This window comes from Erythrolamprus reginae, chromosome 3 (genome assembly GCF_031021105.1).
Source record: "Erythrolamprus reginae isolate rEryReg1 chromosome 3, rEryReg1.hap1, whole genome shotgun sequence".
NCBI lineage: Eukaryota > Metazoa > Chordata > Lepidosauria > Squamata > Dipsadidae > Erythrolamprus > Erythrolamprus reginae.
In genome coordinates, this window is record NC_091952.1 from 145,135,932 (window position 1) to 145,161,958 (window position 26,027).

The following is a 26,027-nucleotide window of genomic DNA, read 5'->3' on the forward strand; positions in this document are numbered from 1 at the left end:
TGTCAACTATAATTCAAATGCAATCAAATTTTCTTTCTGTGATTCTGGCAGACTGTTTCCATGCATATAGGTCAAAAACTGTTTTTAAGAAGAAAAAAATATTCACACACATACACATAAATACACACAAATTATCTTAAACTAAAGTGCCCAGTGGACCTGTTCTGAAAATAACTTGTTGCTGAAACCAATCTTGTGAAAAATGAGAGTAGAATTGCAAATATTTAAATCTGGAATGTCTATAAAAAGAACAAATTGACAATGTAGTATAATGAAGATCTATTGTATTAATCAGCCTTTCTCCCATTATATTGCCTACATCAAGTTTTAGAATAAGTTGGGAACTTGGGTTTCTTTTGATTTTGTCCATAGAGAAAAAATGTGCCTATGCATTATGCAAATACTAATAATGTGATCTAACAGAACCATTTTTATAGCCATTTCACTTCTCTTTAGCGTTCGTCAGGTAGACCGTGGTATAGCTGCAATGGTAGTGAATGCATATAATATGTCCCAAAACTTTCCTACTAGTCTTGCCCAGCCCCAGAACAGTGGGATATAATTTATTCCCAATATTAGAGCACTAGCATAGAATTAATTCTTATTCTCCTTTCAGCTCTTCTTTGTGCCTAGTTGTGTCTAGTAAAAATAGTGGCTTTGTATTCAAAACTCTTTAACATTAGTTAAGGGAGAAGGAAAGCGATAACAATTTGGTTGTAGATTGGTCCAAAACAAAACTTTCAAACAATATAATGTAACAGTATCATAGAATTGCTATTCAAAAGATAGCTGAAATTGCTTAGCAATCTGGTAGGATATCAAAAACATTCATTCTCCTTGGAGCCCCCCCCCCCCCATATCTTTAGGGGCTGTAGTACTGGCTCCTTGCCAACTCCATTCCATTAGAAAACGCTTATTGGAAATGCATAATGGATTCAAAATAAAGCATAACATACCGGTATATTATTAGTTGTAGAATTCTTTGTTCTACACGTCAATTTGAAAGTGTGTGCATTTAGCATGGGGCTCTGTAGGAGCTTGCTTCTTTTATCAGAATGATAAAGCCAACACCATAGGGTTGCACTGAAAGCTCCACCCCTGTTGTACATGCATATGACATTACAATTCTTGTTCAAAAGTTCAATTCTTTAAAAAGCCCATTTTAAACGATATTTTGTTTTAAATCCAAATGTATGTAATAATGAGAAAATGTTTTTTATCAGTGGATAAAATATATGAAATAAATAGATGCATTTCTGCTAAGCATTACCTCTATTCTCACAAATTTTATTTTGCAAAAAGTAGTTTTAGCTTTCTATAATTTTCCACGTTGCTAAATGTGCTAACAACACAACAAAATGAAAGGCAGTGTTGAAACATTCACAGTGTTGAAACATTCACATTCTAAAAAAAATTACTTCATCTACAAAATGACAGAAAGTTGTCAAAAGTTGAAAAGTGTATACCATGGGCTCTTTGAATTTCAGTCACTTGTACTTCCACCCCAATTATATTCCACAGAGTAAAACATATGATTCATTTATGTTCTTTTTCAACTTGCCAGTCTATAAAACTGGGGGCTGGAGGGATGTTATGTCCATTTTATTTTACTTTCTTTTTTTCTTTACCCAATTCCAAGAGTTAGCATTCATCTGATATATGAGATATATCCATGTCTTCATTATAAATTACAGTCATTCCTATGTCTTGACATTACTGTCATTCACTGTTTGCCATCTTTTCAGGGGAAGTGGCTTGTAGGTAAGAACTCTTGGCCCCTTATATTACAATCACATACACAGAGTTAAAGTCAGAGATCTTCAGAACCACCAATATTTAGGCATGGTTTGCAATGCCTGCTGGTCTGCAAAAGAAACTTTATTTCAGGTTGTTAATAACCATGCTGTCATGCTTATCGGAATAATTGATCATTTTCTTCCTCTTTCCAAATGTGGAGAAGCTGTTTTTAGCCTCCTGCTCCAGAAATACAGAGCTGTCCTTATTGGTTGATGTTGTTGGGGTTCCTGGAATATATACATTGTGTTGATAATCCAGAGGAGAAATATGTTGTAAATAGAGGGGTGCGTATGGAGGTGTCCGGATGCTGTTAGGGGGACCAGATGTCTTCTTATGTTCTGTGAAAAACATTTTTTTTAAATGATAGAGGGAAGTCCCTGGATAAAACACAGCACATCAAATACTGCCCATTTTGCAGAAATTGCTAGGTAAATGCTTCATTTTTCTAAATTATGTTTCAATTTGAGGTAAGATATCCAAGACAAAACAAATTCCTTTCTTTGTAGCAGAATAAAGATACGCCTCACTTATCCACTAACTTTGAAGTTACAACGGTATAAAAAAAACCAAACTTCATGGCCAATCTTCACATTTGGACAGGGAGTCACTGCTCACAGTCACTCATGTCCTCATCACCTCAAGGTTCAACTACTGCAACGCTCTCTTAATGGGGCTACCTTTGAAAAGTGTTCGGAAACTTCAGATCGTGCAGAATGCAGCCACGAGAGCTATTGTGGGGTTACCTAGGTTTGCCCATGTCTCTCCAACAATCTGTGGCCTGCACTGGCTGCCAATCAGTTTCCGGTCACAATTCAAAGTGTTGCTAATGACCTATAAAGCCCTACATGGCATCGGACCAGAATACCTCCAAGACCGTCTTCTTCCGCACGAATCCCAGCAGCCGATAAGATCCCACAGAGATGGCCTTCTCCGGGTCCCATCAACTAAACAATGTCATCTGGCAGGCCCCAGGGGAAGAGCCTTCTCTGTGGCAGCCCCGGCCCTCTGGAATCAACTCCCCCCAGAGATCAGAACTGCCCCCACCCTCCTTGTCTTTCGTAAATTGCTTAAGACCCACCTGTACTGCCAGGCATGGGGGAACTGAGACATCTCCCCCAGGCTTATATAGTTTTATGTATGGTATGCTTCTGTTGTATGTTTTTAAAATAATGGGGTTTTAGATATTTTCTTTTAAATATTAGATTTGTTCATTGTACACTGTTTTATTATTGTTGTGAGCCACCCCGAGTCTGCAGAGAGGGGTGGCATAAAAAATCTAATAAATTATTATTACTATTATTATTATTTATGACTGTCTTAGTGTCCCATAGACACATAATAGCCATTCACATGCTTTGCAACTAGCTTGTGACAAGAAGCATTAATAGAGACTATGGAAGTAAAATTCTAAGTTGCAGACATGGAGTTCATTTCATTACTGTAGTACTTCACTTAACAACCAAATGAGAAATACTGTAAGGTCATAAACCCATGTAAGGTCATATGATTTTCTGTAACATTTAGCAACTGATTTACCAGTCATAGTTGTGGTCACTAAACAAGGAGTATCTGTGTACAGGTAGTCCTCAAGATATGGCCATAATGGAGCCTGTCCATTGCAGTCGCATATTACAACAGTCATTAGGTGAAATGTGTTCAGGAGGCACCCCAAAATAAAGCAATTTGTCTGGTGACTGCCATTTTGTCCTCACTCACAAATGGTAGCCATATTTAGGTTGCTGCCACATAGCCCCAAGACAAATTGCTTCATTTCGTTGCCTTACCTTTTTCGTTGCAAAAGAGAAGGTGGGGAGAGGGAAAGGGAGAGGGAGAAACACACACAGAGAATTGGCACTCCCTGTGTGACATTGAATATTTGAGTGGAAAACTTCCAGAAAACATATATATACAGGTACTGTATTTACTTCCCAGTAAGGATATGGCTAACTGATGAGGCCAGAACCAGGCCGAAATAGTACTATCCTAGTCTCCCTTAATTTTAAAAATTCAGCAAAAACATGTGACACACACACATACAAACACACACGTGTGTGTGTGTATATATATACATACATATACACACATATACACACAGTGGTACTTCTACTTAAGAACTTAATTTGTTCCATGCCCAGGTTCTTAAGTAGGAATGTTCTTAAGAAGAAGCAATTTTTCCCATAGGAATCAATGTAAAAGCAAATAATGCGTACAAACCCATTAGGAAAGAAATAAAAGCTTGGAATTTGGGTGGGAGGAGGAGGAGGAAGAAGAGGAGGAGGAGAGTCACTGCTGAAGGAAGAAGGTAAGGTGAGGGGAATCAAAAAAATCCAAAACTTTAAGGCTTAAAAAAAAGAGGGAATCTCAGGCGGTGAGGAGGAGCACGCACTCCCAAAAATGCCCTCCCAGAGCCTCTGTGAAGCCAAAAATCAGCTGGTGGATGCCCACATGCACCATGGAGCTGAGCTAGGGCAATGGCTCGCATTCCAGCCGATATGGCTCCGTGTGCCACCTGTGGCATGCGTGTCATAAGTTCGCCATCACGGTCCTAAGAGTTTCGGGTATATTTTTCAGGGTCTGCAGTCCAAATAAGCTTGAAAAATTCTGGTCTAATTAAAAATCTTTCAGTCATTCTTTCCTCACCCAGTTCGGTCCAGTGGTTAAGGCTAGAAACTGGGAGAGTTCAAGATAACTGGGGGATCTTGGGCCAGTTAATCTCCTTAAACCCACCTCACAGGGTGGTTGAAGGGAAAATGGGAGGAGGAAGGCGTGTTAGATATGTTCATCACCTTGAGTTATTTGTGAACATAATAAAGGCCTTCTCCGTGGCGGCCCCGGCCCTCTGGAACCAACTCCCCTCAGATATCAGAATTGCCCCCACCCTCCTTGCCTTTCGTAGACTTCTCGGGACCCACCTCTGCCTTCAGGCATGGGGGAATTGAAATATCTTCTCCAGGCCTATATAATTTATGGTGTGTTGTGTGCATGTTTTTTTAATTATGGGTTTTTAACTTCGTATTATTAGATTTGTATTGCACATTGTTTCTATCACTGCTGTGAGCTGCCCCGAGTCTACGGAGAGGGGCGGCATACAAATTTAATAAATAAATAAATAAATAAATAAATAAATAAATAAATAAATAAATAAATAAATAAATAAATAAATAAATAAATAAATAAATACACTGGCTGCTGCTACCTGCTGCCTCTTCCTTCCCATGCTGAAGCGCTCCCCTCTCCTTTCCCTCGCTTTGTAGACGGTGCCTTACCTTCTGCTGCCCAGAGTGAAGGGAGCATTTCTTTTCTCTAGGCACTAGCAGAGGTTTATTCCCTCTCCAAGTGCCCAGAGAAAGGAAAAATGCTTTGTTCGCTCTGGACTACCAAAGCCTTCTTAAGTGCCACTGAAAGGCTCCTCTGGCAGCCCAGAAAATCCTGAGATGGCCGGTATTAAAGGGAAAATGGCAGGAAACTGGCCAGGCCTTCATGCCACTCTCAAATTTCCTGGCAAATTTTTATGGGCTTGGGTTCTTAAGTAGAAAATAGTTCTTAAGGAGAGGCAAAAAAAAATCTTGAACACCCAGTTCTCATCTAGAAAAGTTCATATATATATATATTCCTAAAGTTTGCAAAATATTGTTAAAAGTATATATGTTAAAAGGAAGCTTAAACGTTTTTATTGGGGCATTGATTCTCGTTTCTATGAAATAGAAAAAATGAAATTTAGAATTTAGTTTGAAGATTTAATAATGTGCAGTTGTAGTAATAATTGTAAGTAATGTAAAATGTTGAGACTGTAACTATTAGTATTTTACTGTGCTTTTCCTTTTTTAAAAAAAATCCTGCCCTCCTCTCCTTTTTTTCTTAATCTTTATTTTCATTATATTTTATCTTATAATAAACATCAATATAACACTTTTTTTTAAAAAAAAGAAAAAAACATCCCAGAAGAAATCATGGCAAAACCATTTTGTGCTGTTGTCAAGGAAACTACATAGACTTGTTACCTGAAACTCAGCTCAACTAGAAGGAGACATTATTTCATACCAGCTATAGATTTGTTTGCTTGCTTCTCACTGTCAGTTTTATTCTCATTCTAACAACCCTGGTAGGCAGGTTTGGCTGATAAATAATAGCCAAAAAAAATACCTCCAAACATGCCCAAATAAGCGAGGAGGTGAACATTTGAGGGAGGTTTTCATTATCTCAAAAATTACAGAAATCATTAGGTTTTTAGGGTTCAATAATCCAAAACTCACCAGACATTGGAGTGACCAAAGTGCACAATCTATCGTGGTCTTTCTGAACTCCTTTCCAAACTTTTCCTACATCCTCTAGGCTCTGTGAACTAGAGCATAAGAAATAAAAAAGAGACATATCCAGTCATAAGATAAGCACTCATAAAATATTTAGCAACTATTCTTCTAAAGATAATAAGGCAACCCTCCCCTCCTTTATAATACCTCTTCAGTATTGGTTGTTTTGATGGTAGCCAGTCTGCATTGGCCTGCTTTACCTACAAATTTAAAAACAAATGTTTTGAATTAAATATGGATCCCCAGGACAGCTTGACCACATGTATTTGTTCTGGTAACCTTTTTGTGCTTTGAAAGCAATTGCTCTTATAACAACTAATAATGGCCTACAGCATGAGAACAAGCAAGCAATATTAAGAGACAAAAAGTGCCTTTCAAGCTCTCCCTCCCCAGCTTTAGCTGTTGTGGAATTGTTTTACTGAAACAGGATAAATACAATTCTTACCAAAGGCTGGGACCTGCTACAAATCACCCCTCTCTGGTAAGAAATTTCAGATCCTTTCTCAAAGCAGTCAGTACCAAATTGCCTTTGGACAACACTCCAAATAGTATTAAATTCCCAACTCTTATCAAGTCTAGCCAGCCTGGCCAAGTGCATCACAAAGAGGCTTAATTCCTGAAAAGTTCTATTAAAAGACAGGTATTCATGGCTCTTTTTTTTCTTTCATTACTCATTATTTTTATCAGTACAGCATAATAATTAGGCTGTGGGACTGTAAAACTCACATAGTGGTGGATCATCCACTATCAATGACCTACAGCAAGACATTCACTTAAAATGTTGTTAATTAAACTGGAGGCACCTCTATGTATCCATGTGGATATGAAAGCAACAAAAATAAAAATAAAAATGCTTATATATTCAAAAGAAATGCAATAAGAATTTTGCCTAATTTCTCTTTTATTTTCATTCTGGACAAGGTATAGATTTAGAAGGGGGCAAAAGTTGGTTCAAGCTCAAATTCTTTTCTTTCTACACATAATACAAAATCAAGAATTAGATTTATAATTACACAACACAGAGAACACATCCACAGAGAACATATCTAATTGTTATTACTATCAATATTTTTCTAAATTTTATGAATTTAAAATACTTTAACTCATCTTTCTCCCAAAACACGAGAGATTCCTCTTTTATTTCCTCTTATGAAATTTGGAATTGGTCTAAACAATATTTCAGGAATTGCTTTAGAGTACAAGTTTAGAATTTTGTTTTCAACATTTAGGATTTGATCAACAGAAGATTAATGGTAGCAACAGAAATTGTTGGCAATATTCCAGGACACTGCTTTTGAAATACAACTACTTATTCTAAATGGTAGTAACATATGGAATTAGATGTTAAGAAGCTGAGCTTTCTGAAGAAGCTGCAAGCATAGAATTTGAAAAAGACAGACTTGGAGAGGAGATTGAAAAAATATTGGAGCTAAGTCATTTCCATGAAATTTTGAATAAACTGGCTGCAGTTTCTAGAGAAATCAAATAATGTTTCATTTGGTTGGACTATTGTACAAAATTGAACAAGTTGGTTGAAAAGCCTCTAGCAAATATGAACTTTTTTTTCCTGTTTTCGCAAACAGCTTGAAATTCCCCAATTTTTCTTCTAACTTCTTCCTTGGCCAATTCATCCTTCTTACTCGGTAATTTCCCCTCAAATGTAAGAATTGAAGAAAAAGTATGTTGAAACACCTGAGGAAGAAGCTAGCAGGAAAATTGGAGAATTAAACATAGGACATGAACTATCCTTAAACTGTCAGTTACTGTACATAAAGCAGACTTCTATCAGATGAAAATTCTGGATGCTTTGTGTCTCATTATCGCAGTTAGGTGGCCTGTCATCTCTGTTTGAAAGCTAGTCCTTGAGGAAAACCTATATCACATTCTATATTTCTAGAAAGATTAACTTAACATGAATCCCTGCATAGACATCCTGTCATAGACGTTTTTGAAACCAGGCTATGGTGACTGCAAGGCTTTCTAGATTTTAGGTAAAGCACAAAGCTTCCATAAAAACCAAGGAACATTTAACTATATAATGTACAGTTCATTATTAACTTTCTGTCCTGCACTTTATTGTAAATAATGGAATATAAAATTTATTCTACATTTATTTATTTATGTAATTATTTATTTATTTATTTAGTCCAATACACAATAATACACAATGAAGGTTCTAGAGGATATAGTAGAGAAGAAATACGAGATATAGGAGAGACTATAGGACCGGGGACGGAAGGCACTCGAGTGCGCTTATGTACGTTGTATTGCTGTTATCTTTTTAGCTTTTTGTTACTTGCACAGAAGACTTTTTATTTTCCTAGGATTCTGGGGGAAAATCTTAGCATCCTTTCTGAACCTTAGTTTATTCTGAGTTTCTGTTATCCTATTTCTCTACAAATCCATGCTAACTATGCTTTCTTTTCCTTACTATGTCCCTCTTTCCACTTTCTATTCATGTCCTTTATTTATTTTTTTCATATTGTTCCTAGTTTTCTATGTAAAATACATTTTCATGCATTGACTCCTGGAGACTCCCTGGACCAGTCCTTGCAGTTTTCTTGGCCAGGTTTTTCAGTCATGATTTGCCATTGCCTCCTTTCTAGGATTGAGAAAGAATGACTGGCTCCAGGTCACACAGGTACCTTCATGCCTTAGACAGGACTAAAATTCCTGGTTCCCCAGTTTCTAGCCTGGTACAGTAACCACTACACCAAACGATCTCATCGATATAAAATATATTGGCATCTTATTTATGAATTTACTTTTTGATTAAAAATATTCCTTTATACTTTCCATGCATTTCAGTGAAGAATAAAAATAATACTAAAGCATAAAAACAAATTGTAATCAAATAGTAAAGACATTCATTTGAAAAGTGGAGAAGGTGGGAAAACTTACAGTTGCAGTCCAGATGTCCCCCCTTTAACTCTATCAACTGAACAAAAAAGCTGCATTATTCAGAAATTGCCTGGAAGAGCTATTTATGACATCCCTCCCCCCCCCCCGCCCCTGAGGTGAGGATAATCAAAGTCCTCCATTTTTACTACTTGTTCTTCATCTGGCAAATATTCTACACACTATCTCCTTGGATGGGCCAACATTAATAGATAGTAAGAACAATTGTTTTGGTCAGCCCTCCCCTTATTTTAATCCAGACAATTTCTACAGTATCACCAAATTCATTAAGTTGGCTTTTTTTTTCCAATATTTTTTTATTAATTTTCTTAAAATTGACACACAGACTTACAAACATTCAACATAAAGTGTGGGGATGTATCTTCCCCGCTTTTCTCAAAAGTATAAATGCAGATATAGAAAAAGGAATACATAGTTAAATACATAATTTGATACTACTAATACAAAAATATCTAATAAGGAAAAATTGATATTATAAAAAAGAAAAATAGTTGTAACTAATATAAAACCAAACAGTCTTATCAATTCTATGTATATAAACTAATTCTAGTATTGTTCTTAAACAGAAAAAGGAAAATTTAAACCAAAACATCTATATTTATTTTTAATTTTCTGGTTGTTTTTTTTTCTTATCTATCCATACGTAAACTTTGTTCCATGTTTCATAAAATTTTGTTTCTTCTTGATCGTTTAAGCGTCTTGTCATCATATCCATTTCTGCGCAATCTAATATTTTTGTAATAACTTCCTCTTCTTTGGGGATATTTTCCCCTTTCCAATTTTGCGCGTAAATAATCCTTGCCGCTGTGAAAATATGTATAATTAAATACAAAACTTCTTTTTTGTAATTTTGGTTAGTAATTCCTAGTAAGCAGAACTCCGGGGTAATTTCTATGTTTTGCTTTACTATCTCTTTTGTCATTTTCTCTATCATTCTCCAGTACATTTTAGTTTTGTTACATGTCCACCATTGGTGGTAGTAGGATCCTATTTCTTTCTTACATTTCCAACACAAAGGTGATGTCTTGGGAAACATTTTTGCTATTCTACTTGGTGGGAGATGCCATCTATAGAACATTTTAATTTGATTTTCTTTTAAAGAAACTGATTTTGTCATTTTCCAGTTGTGCATCCAAACTTTCTCCCATGTGTCTATATCTATTTCTTTGTCTATATTTCTACACCACAGTATCATACTGTCTTTTAAAGTTAAATCAATATTCTTGTGAGCAATCAAGTATTTGTATATTTTCCCAATTACTCTGTTTTGATTTATAGTAATTAAGTCACTTAATAAATTTTTATTTTTATTAAATATGTAAAGTATGCTGTCTTTCTGGTATCTAGATCTAATCTGTGCATAGTGCCACCAATCAATTTGTATCCCATCCTCTTGTAATTTAATTCTAGTTTTTAATTTCATTTGATCATCTAACAAGTCTTTATATCTTATTATTCTTGTATCCTTGATAGAATTTGGATGTATTATTGCATCTAATGGGGCAACCCAATCCGGAATTGTTAAAAAGTGGTTTTTCTTTATATCTTTCCAAACATCAAATAAGTATTTTCTTAGTGTATGTCTTTTAAAATAAGAATGGTTTTTATCTTTATCATACCATACGAAGGCATGCCAGCCAAGCATAAGGTCATGTCCTTCTAATTTTAATGTTCTCTTATCCTCTAAGGTTATCCAATTTTTAATCCATGTTAAGGCGGCTGCCTGATAATATAATTTCCAATTAGGGAGGGCAAAACCTCCCCTCTCTTTTATATCTTCTAACATATTTATCTTAATTCTTGCCTTTTTGCCTTGCCATAGAAATTTTCTAACCACATTTGTTAAATTTTTTTAAAAAATTGCCCCTGGATTTATTGGGATCACTTGAAATAAAAATAAAACCTTGGGTAAGATATTCATCTTAATTGTGGCAATTCTTCCTAGAAAAGATATTTTTAAGTTGTTCCATATTTCTAAATCTTTTTTAATTTCATTAATTAATTTTATATAATTATCATTTTTTAATGTTATTGTTTTGGCTGTTAACCATATTCCCAAATACTTTACTTTTTTAACTATTTGTATTCCAGAGATACGCTCTAAATTGTTTTCTTGTACTTTATTCATGTTTTTTGTTATAAATTGTGTTTTATTTTTATTTATTTTCAGACCTGCTACCTTACCATATTGTTCTATTGTCTGGATTAGTCTTGGTGCTGTAACTATCGGATCTTCCATTATAAAGGTCAAATCATCTGCAAAAGTCTGGACTTTATATATCTCTTTTCTAACGGTTAACCCTTTTATCTTTGGATCTGCTCTTATTTTTATTAATAGTGTTTCTAAAGTCATAATGAACAGGAGGGGTGAAATAGGACATCCTTGTCGAACTCCTTTATTTATTTTAAACGCTTCCAATTGCTCATTGTTTAATATAATTTTTGTTGTTTGTTCTGAATAAATAGCATCTATTAAATTGACAAATTTAGGGCCAAATCTCATTTTATTTAGTTGCATTTTTATAAATATCCAATTAACGTTGTCAAAGGCTTTTTGAGCATCTAAAAACATTAATGATAATGTTTTATCTGGATGTTGCTCATAATATTCTAATACATTAATAATTGTTCTAAGGTTATTTTTAATCTGTCTGCCTGGCAGGAAACCATTCTGGTCTGAATGAATTTTACTATTTATAACTGTTTTCAACCTATCTGCATATATTGCAATAAATATTTTATAATCGACGTTTAATAATGATATTGGTCTATAGTTTTTAATTTTTTCCATTGCTGTATCCGGTTTGTGAATTAAAGTTATCAAAGATTCAGACCATGATTTAGGAATTTTGCCATCTAACCTGCATTCATTAAAGATTTGCAGCATATTATTTCTTAATGTTTCATTTTCTATTTTATACCACTCTGCTGGAATGGTGTCTGGTCTTGTGGCTTTATTATTTTTTTGCTTCTTAATAGTTATAAGGAGTTCTTCCAGTGTTATGGGACTCTCCATCCTCTCCTGTTGTTCTTCTGTTAACTGGGGTAATTCCGAACTTTCTAAATATTTAAATACTTCATCTTCCTCTATATTATCATTTTTATACAATTCTTTTAAAAAAATTGTACTATATTTGCTTTTCCTTCTGTATCATATTTTATTGTTCCATCTTTATCTTCTAATTGTTTAATTAATTTAGATTGTCTCTGTTTTCTCAGTTTATATGCTAACCATCTACCTGGTTTATTGGCATGTTCAAAATATTGTTGCTTAGCTCTTTTTATTTTATCCAGCATTTGATTCTGTTCTTCCAATCTAATTTTATGTTTAATTAATTTTTTTTTCCAAATCCTTATTTTTCATGTTTTGTTGTGATATAAATTCTAGTTGTTTTAATTCATTCGTTAATTGTTCATATTTTCTTTTCTTTTCTTTGTTGTATTTTGCTGTGTAAGATATTGTTAATCCTCTTATGTATGCTTTAGTTGCGTCCCATAAGTTTTGGGGAGTAGTATCTGTATTTTTATTAATTATTTTTTTTAAATAATTTTATTTATTGATTTTTAACAATTTAAAATCACACAACATAAAACAGTGCGTAGTGAAATGTGAATTGTGCCCACCACCCCGACATACACACATTCCCCACCACCAAATTGGGGGTATTTCTTTTTTAATCCACTTAACCCAAGAGCAATATATCTGTCTACATATTATAGAGTGATTCTAGTTTATTTCTTGTAGCTTGGTCTCGGATTCTGCTCGTCATATATCGTCTTACCTTGTCCCACCGTCCCATCAGCCGTCTCAAATCAGTTTCATTATCCAAATTTATCCTTTTTTCCATAATTTCAAATTGAATATGATCCACCATGTACCTATACCAATTTTGCATTGTCCATTTTGTCGCATCCTTCCAACCCAAAACTATTACTGCCTGAGCACTTTCTATTGCTGCTTTTTTTATTTCTCTAAATTCTCCCATCGCATTGCTTTTTACTAGTACTGCCATTTCCTTAGTGATTGTCCATTGTATATTTAACATTCCATTGATATCCTCTTTCACTTTTTGCCAAAATTCCTGCACTATCGGGCATTCCCAAAACATATGCATAAACACTCCTTTATCTTGACAACCATGCCAACAATTCCCCCTGACATTCTGCTGAAAATGTTTTTAATTCCTTCTCAATCCATTCTTTGTATTCTTTCTCTTTCAGAATGTTTCTATTCATTTGCCAATTGTAATGCTTTTTACTATTTCTCATATAGACTATAACTGGGTTATGATCCGCCCATGTGTTAACATCTATTTCCACCTCTTGTATATATTCTGCTGTTATTTTAGGAGCCCACACCATATCTATTCTAGTCCAAATTTTGTGGGGGTTTGAATAGAAAGTATATTGCCTTTTTTGAGGGTGTCTTTCCCTCCAAATATCATTCAATAGTAATTCTGCTTTCATTTTCTGAAAAGTGGAGGGTAATAAATTCTTTTTTTTCTTTTTACTATTTTTTTTCTCCCCCGAGTGATCTAATTGTCTATTTGTTATTGCATTAAAATCTCCAATAATTAACATATTTTCCAAATTTAACTCTATAATTTTTTGATGTAGTTTTTTATAGAACGTAATTTGATCATCATTTGGGGCATATATAGAAACAATAGCAAGAGGTCTGGGTTCAATATTAACTTGGACAATCAAAATTCTACCTTCATTATCACTAAATAATTGTTTGGAATTTATAGAACTCTCAACATACATTGCTACTCATCTTTTCCTTTGATCTGCTAATGCAGCATACATGTTTCCAATTTTAGTATTTAGCAATAAATTGCAATTGCTTTTTTTTATATGTACTTCTTGGAGTATAACAATTTGAGCTTTTTGGTTCTTAATTTTAGAAAATATTTGTTTTCTTTTTTTTGGTTCATTTAGTCCATTAACATTTACTGAGAAAATTTTTAAGTCTCTCGATGTGGTCATTTATTGTACTTTTTGGTTTCCCGCTGGGGTTGCTTTCTTCTGGCCCCGTGGTCCTGCTCCTCCACTTGTGCAGATGTCCCCATGGCTTCCGCTTGCATTACTTCCAGTTCTCTTGTTAACTATTCCATTTCGCTTATTCCACTATTTTCATAAAAGTCTCTTGCTTGATCCAAATTCTCCAGCTTATATCTTGTGGATTTCCATGTGAGTGACAGTCCTTAGGGAATAAGCCAGCGAAAAGTTATGTTCTCTTTGATCAAGATTTTGGTCAAAAATTGGTAATCTCTTCTATTCTCTCTTACACTTCTTGGAATTTGTTTTAGTATTTTTATTTCTTTACCTTTGTGTTGTAGTTGACCAGTTCTTGACCAGTGCAGTATGTCATCTCTCAAGGTTTTTCTTACAAATTTGATGTGAATCTCACGTGGAAGGTTGAAACGACGTATGTAGCTATTCGAAATTCTGTAAACGTCATCGATTTCTTTTATTATTTCTAGTGGGTCTATCTTGAGGATTTTCCCAATAATTTCAGCCATAGTGGCCTTTAAATCTTCATCTTTCTCTTCTATTATATTTTAAAATCATAGCCCATATGACGCACGTTGCATTTCCAGATGTGTAATTGATTCATCATATCTTCTGTAGCGTGAATCCGCTCTGTCCTCAAGGTAGTCAATTCTTTTCTCCATTTTCTCCGTCTTTTCTTCAGCTGCTTTCATTCGATCTTCACTGTCTTTCAAAGTTTGTTTAATCTCCTTCATCTGGTCTTTCATCTCTCCTGTATCTACTTTCATTTCAGCCATCTCTGCTTTTATTTCATCTCTCTGCTGGGTTGCATCGCGTTGAGATTGAAGCATAAAGTCATTTAATGCAGTTAGTGTCTCTTGGATTGAGGCAAGTGAAGGTTGTTGTGGTTTCTCTTTCTCCTTCTCCTTGGTAAACATGGTTACTGATAAAGCCGGCTGTGCGGGGGAGGGATAAGGCGAGCCTTGGGGGGACGATGCAGCAGATGTTTGCTTCTTAATTGTTTTGGTATAGGTAGAAGTACTTGACATTTTGAAATTTAAAGTTAGTATTATTTTAAGTTAGCAGTATATAAAGAATCACTATAAATTCCAAACCTACACAATTAATTACCCTATGCAGACCACAGTAAAAATTCAAATACACACTAAAATTTGAAATATAGTTCAAGTACAAATACAATTAGAATTCAATATTCAAAGTATGACTTGTTAAATCTTATTGCTCTAAATCCAAAATTATATCAAAAAGAAAAAAAAATGATTTGGCACAGCAGGAAAGGGGAAAACCAAAGGAGAAGGAAGAAAGAAGACAATAGAAAAGAAAAAAAATAAAGAATAAAAGAAGGAGGGCAATCTAGAAGAGAAGAAAAAATATAATTCAGTTAAGGAGGAGCAGGAAACCAAGGATTGTTAACAATGCATATACAAAACCCAGATGATTATAATATAATATAAGTTTAAAATTCAAAACTTAAAATTGTAAGAAGGAAGAAGCAAAAATCAATTATTTATGTTCCTCTTACAATAAAATAAAATAATTTTGTTGATTGAAGATCTAATCTGTTTTAAAAGACACTTTTAGTATAGGTTAAAAGAAGGTCCCGTTGATTTAAAGAGTAAAAGCAGTAAAGTTTAATCTTCTCAAAATTTATAGAATCTCAGTTTTCCAAACGATTGCAATTTAATTATCCAATGTTGGAATGAAGTCGATCCGTCTCTCGCAGCCTAGAGGAAAATATAAAGCCTCCACTACGAATCCGACAGAACAGCCGTTAATCCAAACGAAATGATCCAACGAAGTAATCCAAATAGGGTCAATCAAATAATCCAAATGTAGAAAAATCCAAAATAGAAGAAAAGTATTTTTTATATATTTATTCAAGTTTTATGTCTAGATAGTAAGCAGTCTTGATCCTTCCGCTAGAAAAATCCGAGCCTGGACTTCATTTTCTAGTATTTTTTTGTAACCAGTTGCTTCAAAAAAGGAGAAGAATATTCAGCCAAATAATGTCATTTTATATATGTTAAAGCTTTTAGTGTCTCATTTTGAAATCCTTTAAATTCCCCTTGTTTTCAAACGTTTGACAGTTCAAGTCCAAATTCAAGACAATAAGTGAAAGTAGTAAAAGTAAGTTCCGGCTGTTGTTTTGTGCCTGGATACAATGTTTTTAGACAACTTTCTCTTTCGCCTTCTTTTAAAACTTTTTTATTCTCCACTTTCTTTTACTCAGATCTTCTTATTTAACATGAAACGTAGAAAAAAAATCTTTTTACCTTGGTTATGCTTTCTTTAGTGTACAGTATTCCTTTTTCAATAAAAGTAGCTTTAATCTCTGCTTTCACTTTTCTGATTCTCTCTTGCTTCCCGCTGGTTTGGTGGGATCGCAATGGCCGCGTCCTCTTGCGAGAGGACCGGTGCTCCCTGTTCCAGAGCTGCAGGACAGACCCCCTGCCTCCGGAGCCTCGGCGACGGCCCCTCGGACAGAGGGAAATCCCCTGTTCTAGGATCGAGCCATCCGGACTCGATCCGATCGCGTTGGGGCGACCTCTGGAAGGGTGGAAGGAGTCTCAAGGCAGAGCCCTGCCAAGTCCTCGGTCCTCGACGAAACCGGAAGTCCATTAAGTTGGCTTTTGAAGCAGCTGAGGATAGTTTTGACATAGATTGTGATTTGTCTCCATTTCTATCGTTTCTGTTATTTTGAACTCAGTTGTTATTCTTCAGATGCTATAGTCTGTTCTGAGGAACCAGGTTTCAGTAATACCTACAGAAATAAGTTGTCTTCCTAATAGTTAGGAAGATTAATTAGGATATTATCTATCCTAATAGATAATAGTGTTCATTTTCCATACTCTGAGCATTAATATTTAGCCAACACATATCAAGTAGTTTATGACTCAATATTATGATTTTTCATTACGCATCCAGTAAAGTCAACTGCAGTTCACAAAAGCTTTTGCTACACTAAATGTGTTAGTTTTTTAAAGTATCAAAAGTGTTTGTGTGTGTGTGTGGGGGGGGTGTTGTTGCCAGAAAGGAATAGCACTGCTATATGGGCTGCATATACTGCATATACAAAATGCATCTTTCTGCATTCTGTTTTATTTTCTTCTTTCTAACCTTTTTTCCCCCATTTTTTTCCAATAATGGGAAAAAAGTACAATACTGTAGCTGGAAAGGTATAATTGTCACTTTTAAACTTCCTGAATCTTCACATGCTGCCTCTTTTATTGGAAGGGGAGAATTACCCTTCACTGAAAAATGCTAAGCTGATATTGACATCTTACTGAACTTGTGGTGGGATTCATTCCCTTACTGTACTATATCCCAGTTCCCTTCAGACACTGAGTAAGGGAATAGGCATGAAGAAAGTGGTCCAGGAACAGCTAGAGCTGCACAGCTTGTTATTTCTTTCTTTCTTTATTTTGTCGAGCGTGTATAGGATTACAAAGTAAAAACATTAATATGGATATATAAGAAGTACAATCATGATTTTGACTACAGGATATTTTACGAATAGATGGAGACTTTAGGACAGGGACGATAGGCACGCCGGTGCGCTTATGCATGCCTCTTACTTGGTTAGCCGTTGGGTGTTGTCTTCTTTGTCTAGACCAGTGTTTCCCAACCCTGGCAACTTGAAGATATTTGGACTTCAACTCCCATAATTCCCCAGCCAGCGAATTCTGAGAGTTGAAGTCCAAATATCTTCAAGTTGCCAGGGTTGGGAAACACTGGTCTAGAAGACAAAATCGGACAGCTGTTTTGACAGACGCCCGATCCTTAGGCAAGAACCCGGGTTTCAAATAATCGTCCAGCCGTCTTTCATTTGCGAGAGAATAACATCCTGATGAACGAAAGGGGGCGCTCGTTCCAATGGGGGACCCCGCTGAAACAGGCACCGTTCGCTTTGGCTGCATTTCGAAGTCCGAAATCATTGCCCTAATTTATGCTTTCGCCTTAATTGGCCTCGTTATTGCGGGAAGGGGGGGTGCGGAGAGCCAACCTGTGGAGGGAGAGGTCTTCGCCAAGAGGCACTAAGGCAGGGATTGGGGGGGGGGAGCGGTTCTTGCAAAGGCCGCTTTCATCGCCTGAAAGGAGGCTAAAAGGGTCCCTTTCTCTCGCGGAAGGGCGGCACCCTCGCCTTATTTCGGAAGAGAGGATGGGAGCCGCCGGGGACCTTGCTCTGATTTCCAGATACCTGACAGGAGGCAGGCAAGCAGGCAGGAAAAGTGTGCGCCATGGAAACAAGGAGCGCTCTCCAGAGGCCCACGGGAAGCATGCAACAAAGCTAGGGGAGGGTTCTAAAGGTAAATGGGTCGGAGAGGGGGGGGAAATAAACATGAAATGAGATGGATGATAGTGTTTCTTCTGCTCTATTTCAAATGTTAAACGACCGACCCTTGAGTGAACAAGGCAGGCAGGGAATAGGCGGAAATTGCGGTGAAATCCCTCTATGCTGTAGTGAGGAAGTTTTTTTTAAAAAAGAAGTATATACCTGGGAATGGAATAAGAGCATTGATTCCAGAAGGACAGCTCCACAATCCTCTAGATGTAATTTTTACTGATAATTAATTATACTGTATTAAGAACCGGGTTGGTCTGATGAATAAGATGCAGTACTGTACTAGGAATGCAGAAACAGGACTTCTAGCCTTTCCTTCAATCATGAAAGCTCACTAAGTCCACTTTGGGTTATTTGAGGAGAAGAGCTGGGCTAGTCTATGGTGGCAAGGATCCTGGAATCCTTTCATGAACTCATAAAAGTTGATGCCTTTTATTTGTTCAAAACTAATGCTACCAAGATCCTGATTTTGGGACTAGTCACTCTCCCAGCCCTTAGGAATAAGCCGAGGACAAACTACTTTTGAAAATACTGTATTGGCAGGAAAACTGCATGCCCCTGTCCAGATCAGTGACTAGGAGACTTGAAGGCAGTTGGGGAAAAATATCAAATGTGTAATTATTACATGACTTGCAATGTCAAACTATATTAGCAGCAAAGATTTTAAGAATAAGGGGTTTTTAAAATTTTCTTGAAATTCTTAGGAAGGGGGAAATCCCAACTTGCTTCTCTCAAAGATGCTTGTAAAGAAATCAGGAAAAAACAACGTGAAAATATTAAATATACTTAATGTTCTAGATATAAATAAATAACAATAACAACAACCCCATCTGGAAAACAAGGGCCCGTGAGTTTCATCCAGCCATTAGTGTTCCCAAAGACCCATTTTTTTCTCCTTCAAGCTGATCAGTCACCTGGTATAAAATGGAAAACAGAACTATTATCCCTGATTTAACCTGTCCAAAATGTTGAGAATAGGTCAAGGTTAAAACCTGCCCTCCGAGCCATCAAGTTAAATTTCATCTTTCCAGGAATTTCTTTCCAGTGATTGTGAGAGTCCAGGCTTTACTGTTCATTCCCCAGCAAGCTCTTTGAATCAAATGCAAACTCTGTATCTAGCAGATGCAAACTCTGTATCTAGCAGAGTATATGCAGCCCAAGCACAGCCATAGCCCAACAGCTGTCAGAGTATATGCCCCATGGAACTGAAAAGAGAAATAAGCTCTGGCACACATTGTTAAAAGGTTTTTAGAAGGAAGATTTTTTTTTAAGTCTATTAACTCTTAATAAGAATGAAAGAAAGAAGGAAGGAAAGAGAGAGAGAGAAAGAAAGAAAGAAAGAAAGAAACTTGATATACAAGCAGAAGAATTTAGATATGGTTTAAGTAATACACTTTGAATGAAGCAGTATTTTCCCCAAGTTGTGTGGAAGTTGTGATTGAGAATAAAGTGATTATTACAAATAGCAGAATATTCTTTGGTATTTCTATCTAATTTGCCATCGCAGAAAATGGTTAAAAGATTTGCATACTGGTTACAAAGAATACTCAACCATCACTGAAGGGATTGGATTTTGAATGTTTGTTTTTCTCTGCAGAGATAATGGGTAATGTTTCTCCACTATCCAATCACATTTATTGTGCAACAAAAAATAAAATAAGATAATAATCGAAGTACCTTATCAGAGTGTCTGAAGACTCAACATGGGTAGATAACTTCAATAATTTTCTGACTTGGTCATGTCAGTTCAACTAATTCATTCTCCCCTCAGCCCATGATGCCTATCCTTCTACTGCAGTTTCAGAGATGGCTTTATAATTCTTTACCAGTCCTTCAACTGCCTGGAACTCTTGTTCTAGTCCTGTGCCTGCCTTATTCCAAAAAAACCCTTTACAGTATTCCAGACTGGATCATGCAGGGAGGGTCATTCCCTTCTTTTCCAAAGCCCGTCCTTCTACTGGGGGAGGATCTGTGAGAATACGGTCACATCTGCCTTTTTTATCACAAGATCCAGCAATTAACCTTTTACAAAATATAGAAGGCACACCTAATTCATCTTACATTCTATTTCCATTCCAAATGTTTTCCATGCTTTATTTTGCAGCTCTTGTTCAGGTTCAGCTTGCACTGATTTTCATTTCATATTTTTTCCCCTTATGGACTTTCAGAGAGCTCCCTTATTCCCTGTGGCCCAGAAGATCCCAGCACCAGCAGTAAAGCAAAGGGCAATTTAAGGCTACCAAAATCTTCCTGGATAAATGAAAAGATAAAGGGGAGCCCACTTCAGTCATTTCAAGGTGGTTTATACTCTGAGGATTTCTAAGTGCTAACAAGGAAGTGTTCCATTCTTTCAAAGAGACAAGAACAGAGGAAAACAAGAGAAAGAAGCTGGAGGATGTTTTCATTCAAAATTTCATTGTGTGCAAAGATTCACCTTCCTTCCTAAGAAATTAGCCCTAAACTCAAGAGGAATAAATGCCTCCAAGCATCAATGCCCTGGGTGTACAACTTTGACGGTTTCATTTCTTCTTTCTGTCTCTCTCTCTTTCTCTCCTTGTCCTCAGGAATGCCAGCCTCCCCCCCCCTTTTTTTTTTTTCACTGGTTAGGGGAGCATGTGCAGCCTTGCTGTTGTTTCTTCTATCAGCCGGAGACAAGAGGGATGAAAATCAGCTGAAGTCACTAGGGGGAGTTTTGAGCTGACAAGAACATTACCATATTAGACAAGGATACCCAACAAGGAAAATGAAAATGAACAAAGAAACCCTGTCTAGAGCAGTGTTTCCCCAACCTTGGCAACTTGAAGATATTTGGACTTCAACTCCCAGAATTCCCCAGCCAGCGAGAAACACTGCTCTAGAGAATGGTGAGGGCAATTTTAAATAGTTGCAAAATAACATGCGTTTTGTGCATGTGTTGCTCTGCACCTTCAGCCACCCTGCTTTATTATCCAAAGAAATGCTTCACTGACTTAGCAAATTATGATGATTTTTTCCTCCTCAACCCCAGTAACCTAGACCCCTTTTTCATCTTATTCATCTCTGGCATGGGCAGGAGTTGGTTATTCTCACAAAGCATCCTCTCCCCCCCCCTTTTTTTTTTTTGGCACAAAGCAGTATGGCATTAATCTCACGTGAACCCAACAATGGATGGGATATACAGAGGAAGCACCAGGCAAGGCTGGGTTGGCTAAATGGAAAGAGCAGGTGCCTATCCTCTGGAAATGAGGAGGGGCAGGTGGAAGGACTCCAGAGTCTAGGAAAATCTCCTGAGCTCAACAGGACTCTTCTCCAGACCCATCCTCGAATACAGCTCATCTGTTTGGAACCCATATCGCATCTCAGACATTAACACCCTTGAAAATGTTCAAAGATACTTCAAAAGAAGAGCCCTTCATTCCTCCACTCGAAAAGAATACCCTACGAAACTAGACTTACAATCCTGGGTCGTGAAAGCTTAGAACTACAACGCCTTAAACATGATCTAAGTATTGCCCACAAGATCGTATGCTGCAATGTCCTGCCTGTCAAAGACTACTTCAGCTTCAACCACAACAACACAAGAGCACACAACAGATTCAAGCTTAATATTAACCACTCCAAACTTGACTGTAAAAAATATGACTTTAGTAATCGGGTTGTCGAAGCGTGGAACTCATTACCGGACTCTGTACAGATCCTTAAGTTAGCAGCGAAGGAAAGGCTCTGCCGGTCCTTCCCAACTCTGCGGTTGATATGCAGGATCCCACTGCAAACTGACTCTCAGCCAAAGTGGCGGAGCTTGAGGTTTTATCTCAACCGACTCCGCTGGGCTTCCTTCTCCCAACCCCCCAATCGAAGGAAACGAAGTGCCCCACTCCTGTCCCCTCCCACAAACACCTAGCTATCGACCTTAAGAACCGCCGAGTCCCATCGCGCCCGAGGGAAAGAGAGCCAGCGAACGGCGGCCTGGGAATGGAAAACCCAATTTCGGAGCGAGATTGCCTGAACCCCGGAGCCTCCAGTCCTGAGGTCGACCAAAGCGGCGCTCCTGGGACCTTTCCGAACTCCTTTCCCACATCTCGTCTATCTAAAAGGGACCCAAGTTTGGGCAAACAATTCCGTAATGGGCCAGAGTTTTTGCTGAGCCCAAAGGCTCTTTCGGGGAAAAGACCGGCCTGCCAATGTTTCCAAAAGTTAGGCGAGGCTGAAACCATCTCCCCCTCTCCAAAGTTGCTTTACTTTATTCCAGGTTCCGGGCCTCGTTTGCCTTTCTAGCAGGCTCTCCCACCCCTCGGGCCGCCCAAGAAGCTACCTGGTCGGCGAGCTGCCGCGAGTTATTGGCCCCTCGGGTTTTCGAGCCGGGACCTGGCGGCAAGTTCTGAGGAGCCGCTTCGTTGTTCTTCGGCGGGGCGGGACTGCAAGCCTTCAGGAACATGAAGTCGCTCTTGGCCGATTCGGGGCTCAGGCAGACTTGATAGCAATAGGCAGGCGGGCCTGTGCCGGCTGCTCCGTCCCCGCAATCGCCCGAGGAGGCCGGGGCGTTGACGCTGCCGGAGTTCTTGAAGCGGTCCGAGGCGGGGGCCGAGCGCTCACACGAGCCACAGCCGCTGGCGCAGCAGCAGAAGGCAGAAGAGCCGCCGCCTTCCCCGCAACAAGACAGCTGCGGGCAAGAATAGTCGGGGAAGGTCAGCCGCTCCTTGGGGCATTTGACTACCGTGAGGATCACGATGGCCACCAGGAAAGTGAAGGAGACGGAGCCCAGCGAGGCGATCAGGTAGAGGGTAAGCCTGGAAGAAGCGGTCTCGCCTCCTGGAGGAAGCTCGCGGAAGTCCGAGAGCACCTCCGGGACGCTGTCCACCACCGAGAGCAATAGGGCCACAGAGGCCGACAGCGGGGGCTGTCCGTTGTCCCGCACCTGGACGAGGAGACGGTGCTTCGGGGCGTCTTTGGCCAGGAAGGCACGGACGGTGCGGATCTCGCCCGTGTAGAGGGCCACGCTGAAGAGACTGGCGTCGGTCGCCTGGACTATCCGGTAGGAAAGCCGCGAGTTCTGTCCGGCGTCGGCGTCCACTGCGGAGACTTTACCCACCAAGTAGCCGGGCTCCGCTGAGCGAGGCACCACCTCCACAGCCACGGAACCGTTGCGGGGCATGGGAGCCACGACCAAGGGCGCGTTGTCGTTTTGGTCCAGCACGAAGACATGGACCGTGGCGTTCCCGCTAAGAGGAGGGAATCCCGCGTCCTGAGCCACAACTTGGATCTGGAAGTTGCGAATCTGCTCGTAATCCAGGGAGCGCAGGGCGTACATGTGCCCGCTGTCCGAGTTGATGGAGACGTAGGTGGCCACGGGCATGCCCTGGATCTGGCCGTCCGCGATGGAGTAGGACAAGTAAGCGTTCTGTTGGCAGTCCGGGTCCAGCGCACTGACGGAGCAGATGGACGCCCCAGGAGCGTTGTTCTCCGTCACGTACACGCTGTAAGAGGGTTGCAGGAAGCGGGGCGCGTTGTCATTGATATCAGACACCTGGACCGTCAGGGTCTTCTTGGTAGCTAGCGCTGGAGACCCCAGATCTTGGGCAGTGATGCTGACATTATATTCGGGCACAGCCTCACGGTCGAGGGGTGCGGTAGTTACTAGTGCATAATAGTTGTGGAAAGACGACTGGAGCTGAAAGGGTATATCGGTCGGGATTGCGCAGCTCACCTTGCCGTTGTCTCCGGAATCTCTATCCAGCACGCTGATTACAGCTATGACAGTACCGGGAGGTGCGTCCTCCAAAACTGGTGTGGAGACTGAGGTGAGGGTCACCTCCGGCGCGTTATCATTGACATCCAGGAGGTGCACTAATACACGACAGTGAATGGCAACTGCAGAGGGGCCCCGGTCCTTGGCCTGCACGTATAGCTCATGAAGATCAGCTCGCTCATAGTCCAATTGGCCTTTCAGACGCACCTGCCCAGTGTTGGGCTCCACGCTGAAAAGCTCCCGCACACCTAGTGGAGCGTGCCCGCTGAATGAATACTCAATTTCGCCATTGGTTCCCTCATCCAAGTCGGTGGCATTGAGCTTGATAGCCAGAGTCCCTTTGGGCGCATCCTCCGGCAGGCTTACACTGTAAGTGGACTGATCAAAGACGGGCACATTGTCGTTGGCATCCAACACCATGATCACAACTCTAGCTGTGCCCGAGCGCTCGGGGATACCACCATCCAAAGCCGTGAGCAGGACCCGGTGGCTACGCTGTTGCTCTCGGTCCAGACTCCTCTCCAGCACCAGCTCTGCAAACTTGCTGCCGTCACTGCGAGTTTGCACCTCCAGCGAGAAATAACCATTAGGACTGAGCCTGTAAGTACGCAGGGAGTTTGTGCCCACGTCGGGATCCTGTGCACTCTCCAGGGGGAAGCGGGCCCCAGGAAGTGCTGATTCTGTCACTTCCAGCACATATTCTTGCCAAGGGAACCGGGGTGCATTGTCATTGATGTCTAGCACCTCCACTTCAATGCGATAAAGCTCAAGGGGGCTCTCGATGACCAGCTGCAGGTGCAGGAGGCAGGCCTTGCTGCCCTGGCACACCTCTTCCCGGTCTATTTTCTCGTTAACAAAGAGGATCCCATTTTCCAGATTCACTTCCAGGTGTTGCTTACTCCCCGCCCGGGACGCAATACGAAACCTCCTGGCTGATAATTCGGATACATCCAGACCTAAGTCTTCCGCGATGTTGGCCACAAAGGCTCCGTGGTCCAGTTCTTCGGGTACCGAGTAGCGTAGCTGGCCAGCTGCTGGAGCCGGAGCCGGAGCCGGAGCCGGAGCCGGAGCCAAAGCCAAACAAGAACTTAGCAGGAGCAACACCTCGAGTCTTCCCCAACTCGGAGCGCAGCTCGAAAAGCTCTGGGAGAGCCTTAGTTTCCCCGTACAATATTCCCAGTCCCAGCGGGAAGTCCCGCTGCCTCGATCGAGAAGAGACATCGGCGGGCTCAGAAGGGATGCGACAGAGCACTGGCTCTGGCTCCGCCTCAGCTGCAGCCTCCGCTCCTTCCCTTGCGCGTCTTCATCATCGATTGACTTAGACTTCCAACTACTTTCGGTTGGCAGAGCGAGTCAGCAAAGGAGGACCCGCTTGCCATTTCAGCACCGTATTGGTGGACAGCGCCGTCGAGCCAGGCACCAACTGCTGCGACGACGAGTGGCAGAACGATTAACCCCTCGGTGGGCAGAGGAAAAGGTGGCGAAGAAGTAAGGAGAGCAAGACTGGTGGGAGTGGGGAGAGAGGGAGAGACCTGTCCGTGCAACAGCTTAACCCAGTTTTGTAAGGAGAGTGGGGATGGGGGGGCGGGGAGATATTGTATTGTACACATTCAGGAACCCGATTAAGCCTGTTAGATTCACAAGCTGTGTTCATGCAAGATAGTAGATGCGTGATAATGTGTGAATGCATCTGTTTAATCTTTACCTGATCGGATTAAGCATGGCCTGTGAATATAGTCATAGGGAGACTGTTTTTATTTTTATACCACAAAGACCCAACTTTCCAGTAGAAAAAATAGATAGGCAATGGATGTTTTTCTTGATGCTGACAAGGAGAAACCAGCTTGGATCATCTCATGGTTGTTCATGATTCTTACATGGGATCCACCTGAAAATGGCAAATCTTTCATGCAGAATA

At 39.5% G+C, this 26,027-nt stretch overlaps 1 protein-coding gene across 1 annotated transcript; it reads right to left on the minus strand.

The window, feature by feature from the left end:
* On the minus strand, window positions 1-25,330 carry LOC139165427 (protocadherin-10-like). Its single transcript, XM_070748608.1, has 4 exons — window positions 22,676-25,330; window positions 6,255-6,307; window positions 6,051-6,139; window positions 1-2,135 (listed from the first exon to the last, which is right to left on the minus strand). Exons 1-4 carry the CDS (start codon window positions 25,328-25,330, stop codon window positions 1,879-1,881), a joined length of 3,054 nt encoding a protein of 1,017 aa, XP_070604709.1. The 3' UTR covers window positions 1-1,878.
* Between the last annotated feature and the right edge of the window lie 697 nt (window positions 25,331-26,027).

Excerpts from the sequence above, each read along its gene's own strand:
- LOC139165427 (XM_070748608.1), bottom strand. The coding sequence starts at position 25,330 with ATGTCTCTTCTCGATCGAGGCAGCGGGACTTCCCGCTGGGACTGGGAA. Across the intron at positions 6,308-22,675 it reads CGCGGCAGCTCGCCGACCAG|GTAAAGCAGGCCAATGCAGA; the intron begins GTAGCTTCTTGG and ends TTAAATTTGTAG. Across the intron at positions 6,140-6,254 it reads AAACAACCAATACTGAAGAG|TTCACAGAGCCTAGAGGATG; the intron begins GTATTATAAAGG and ends CTTATGCTCTAG.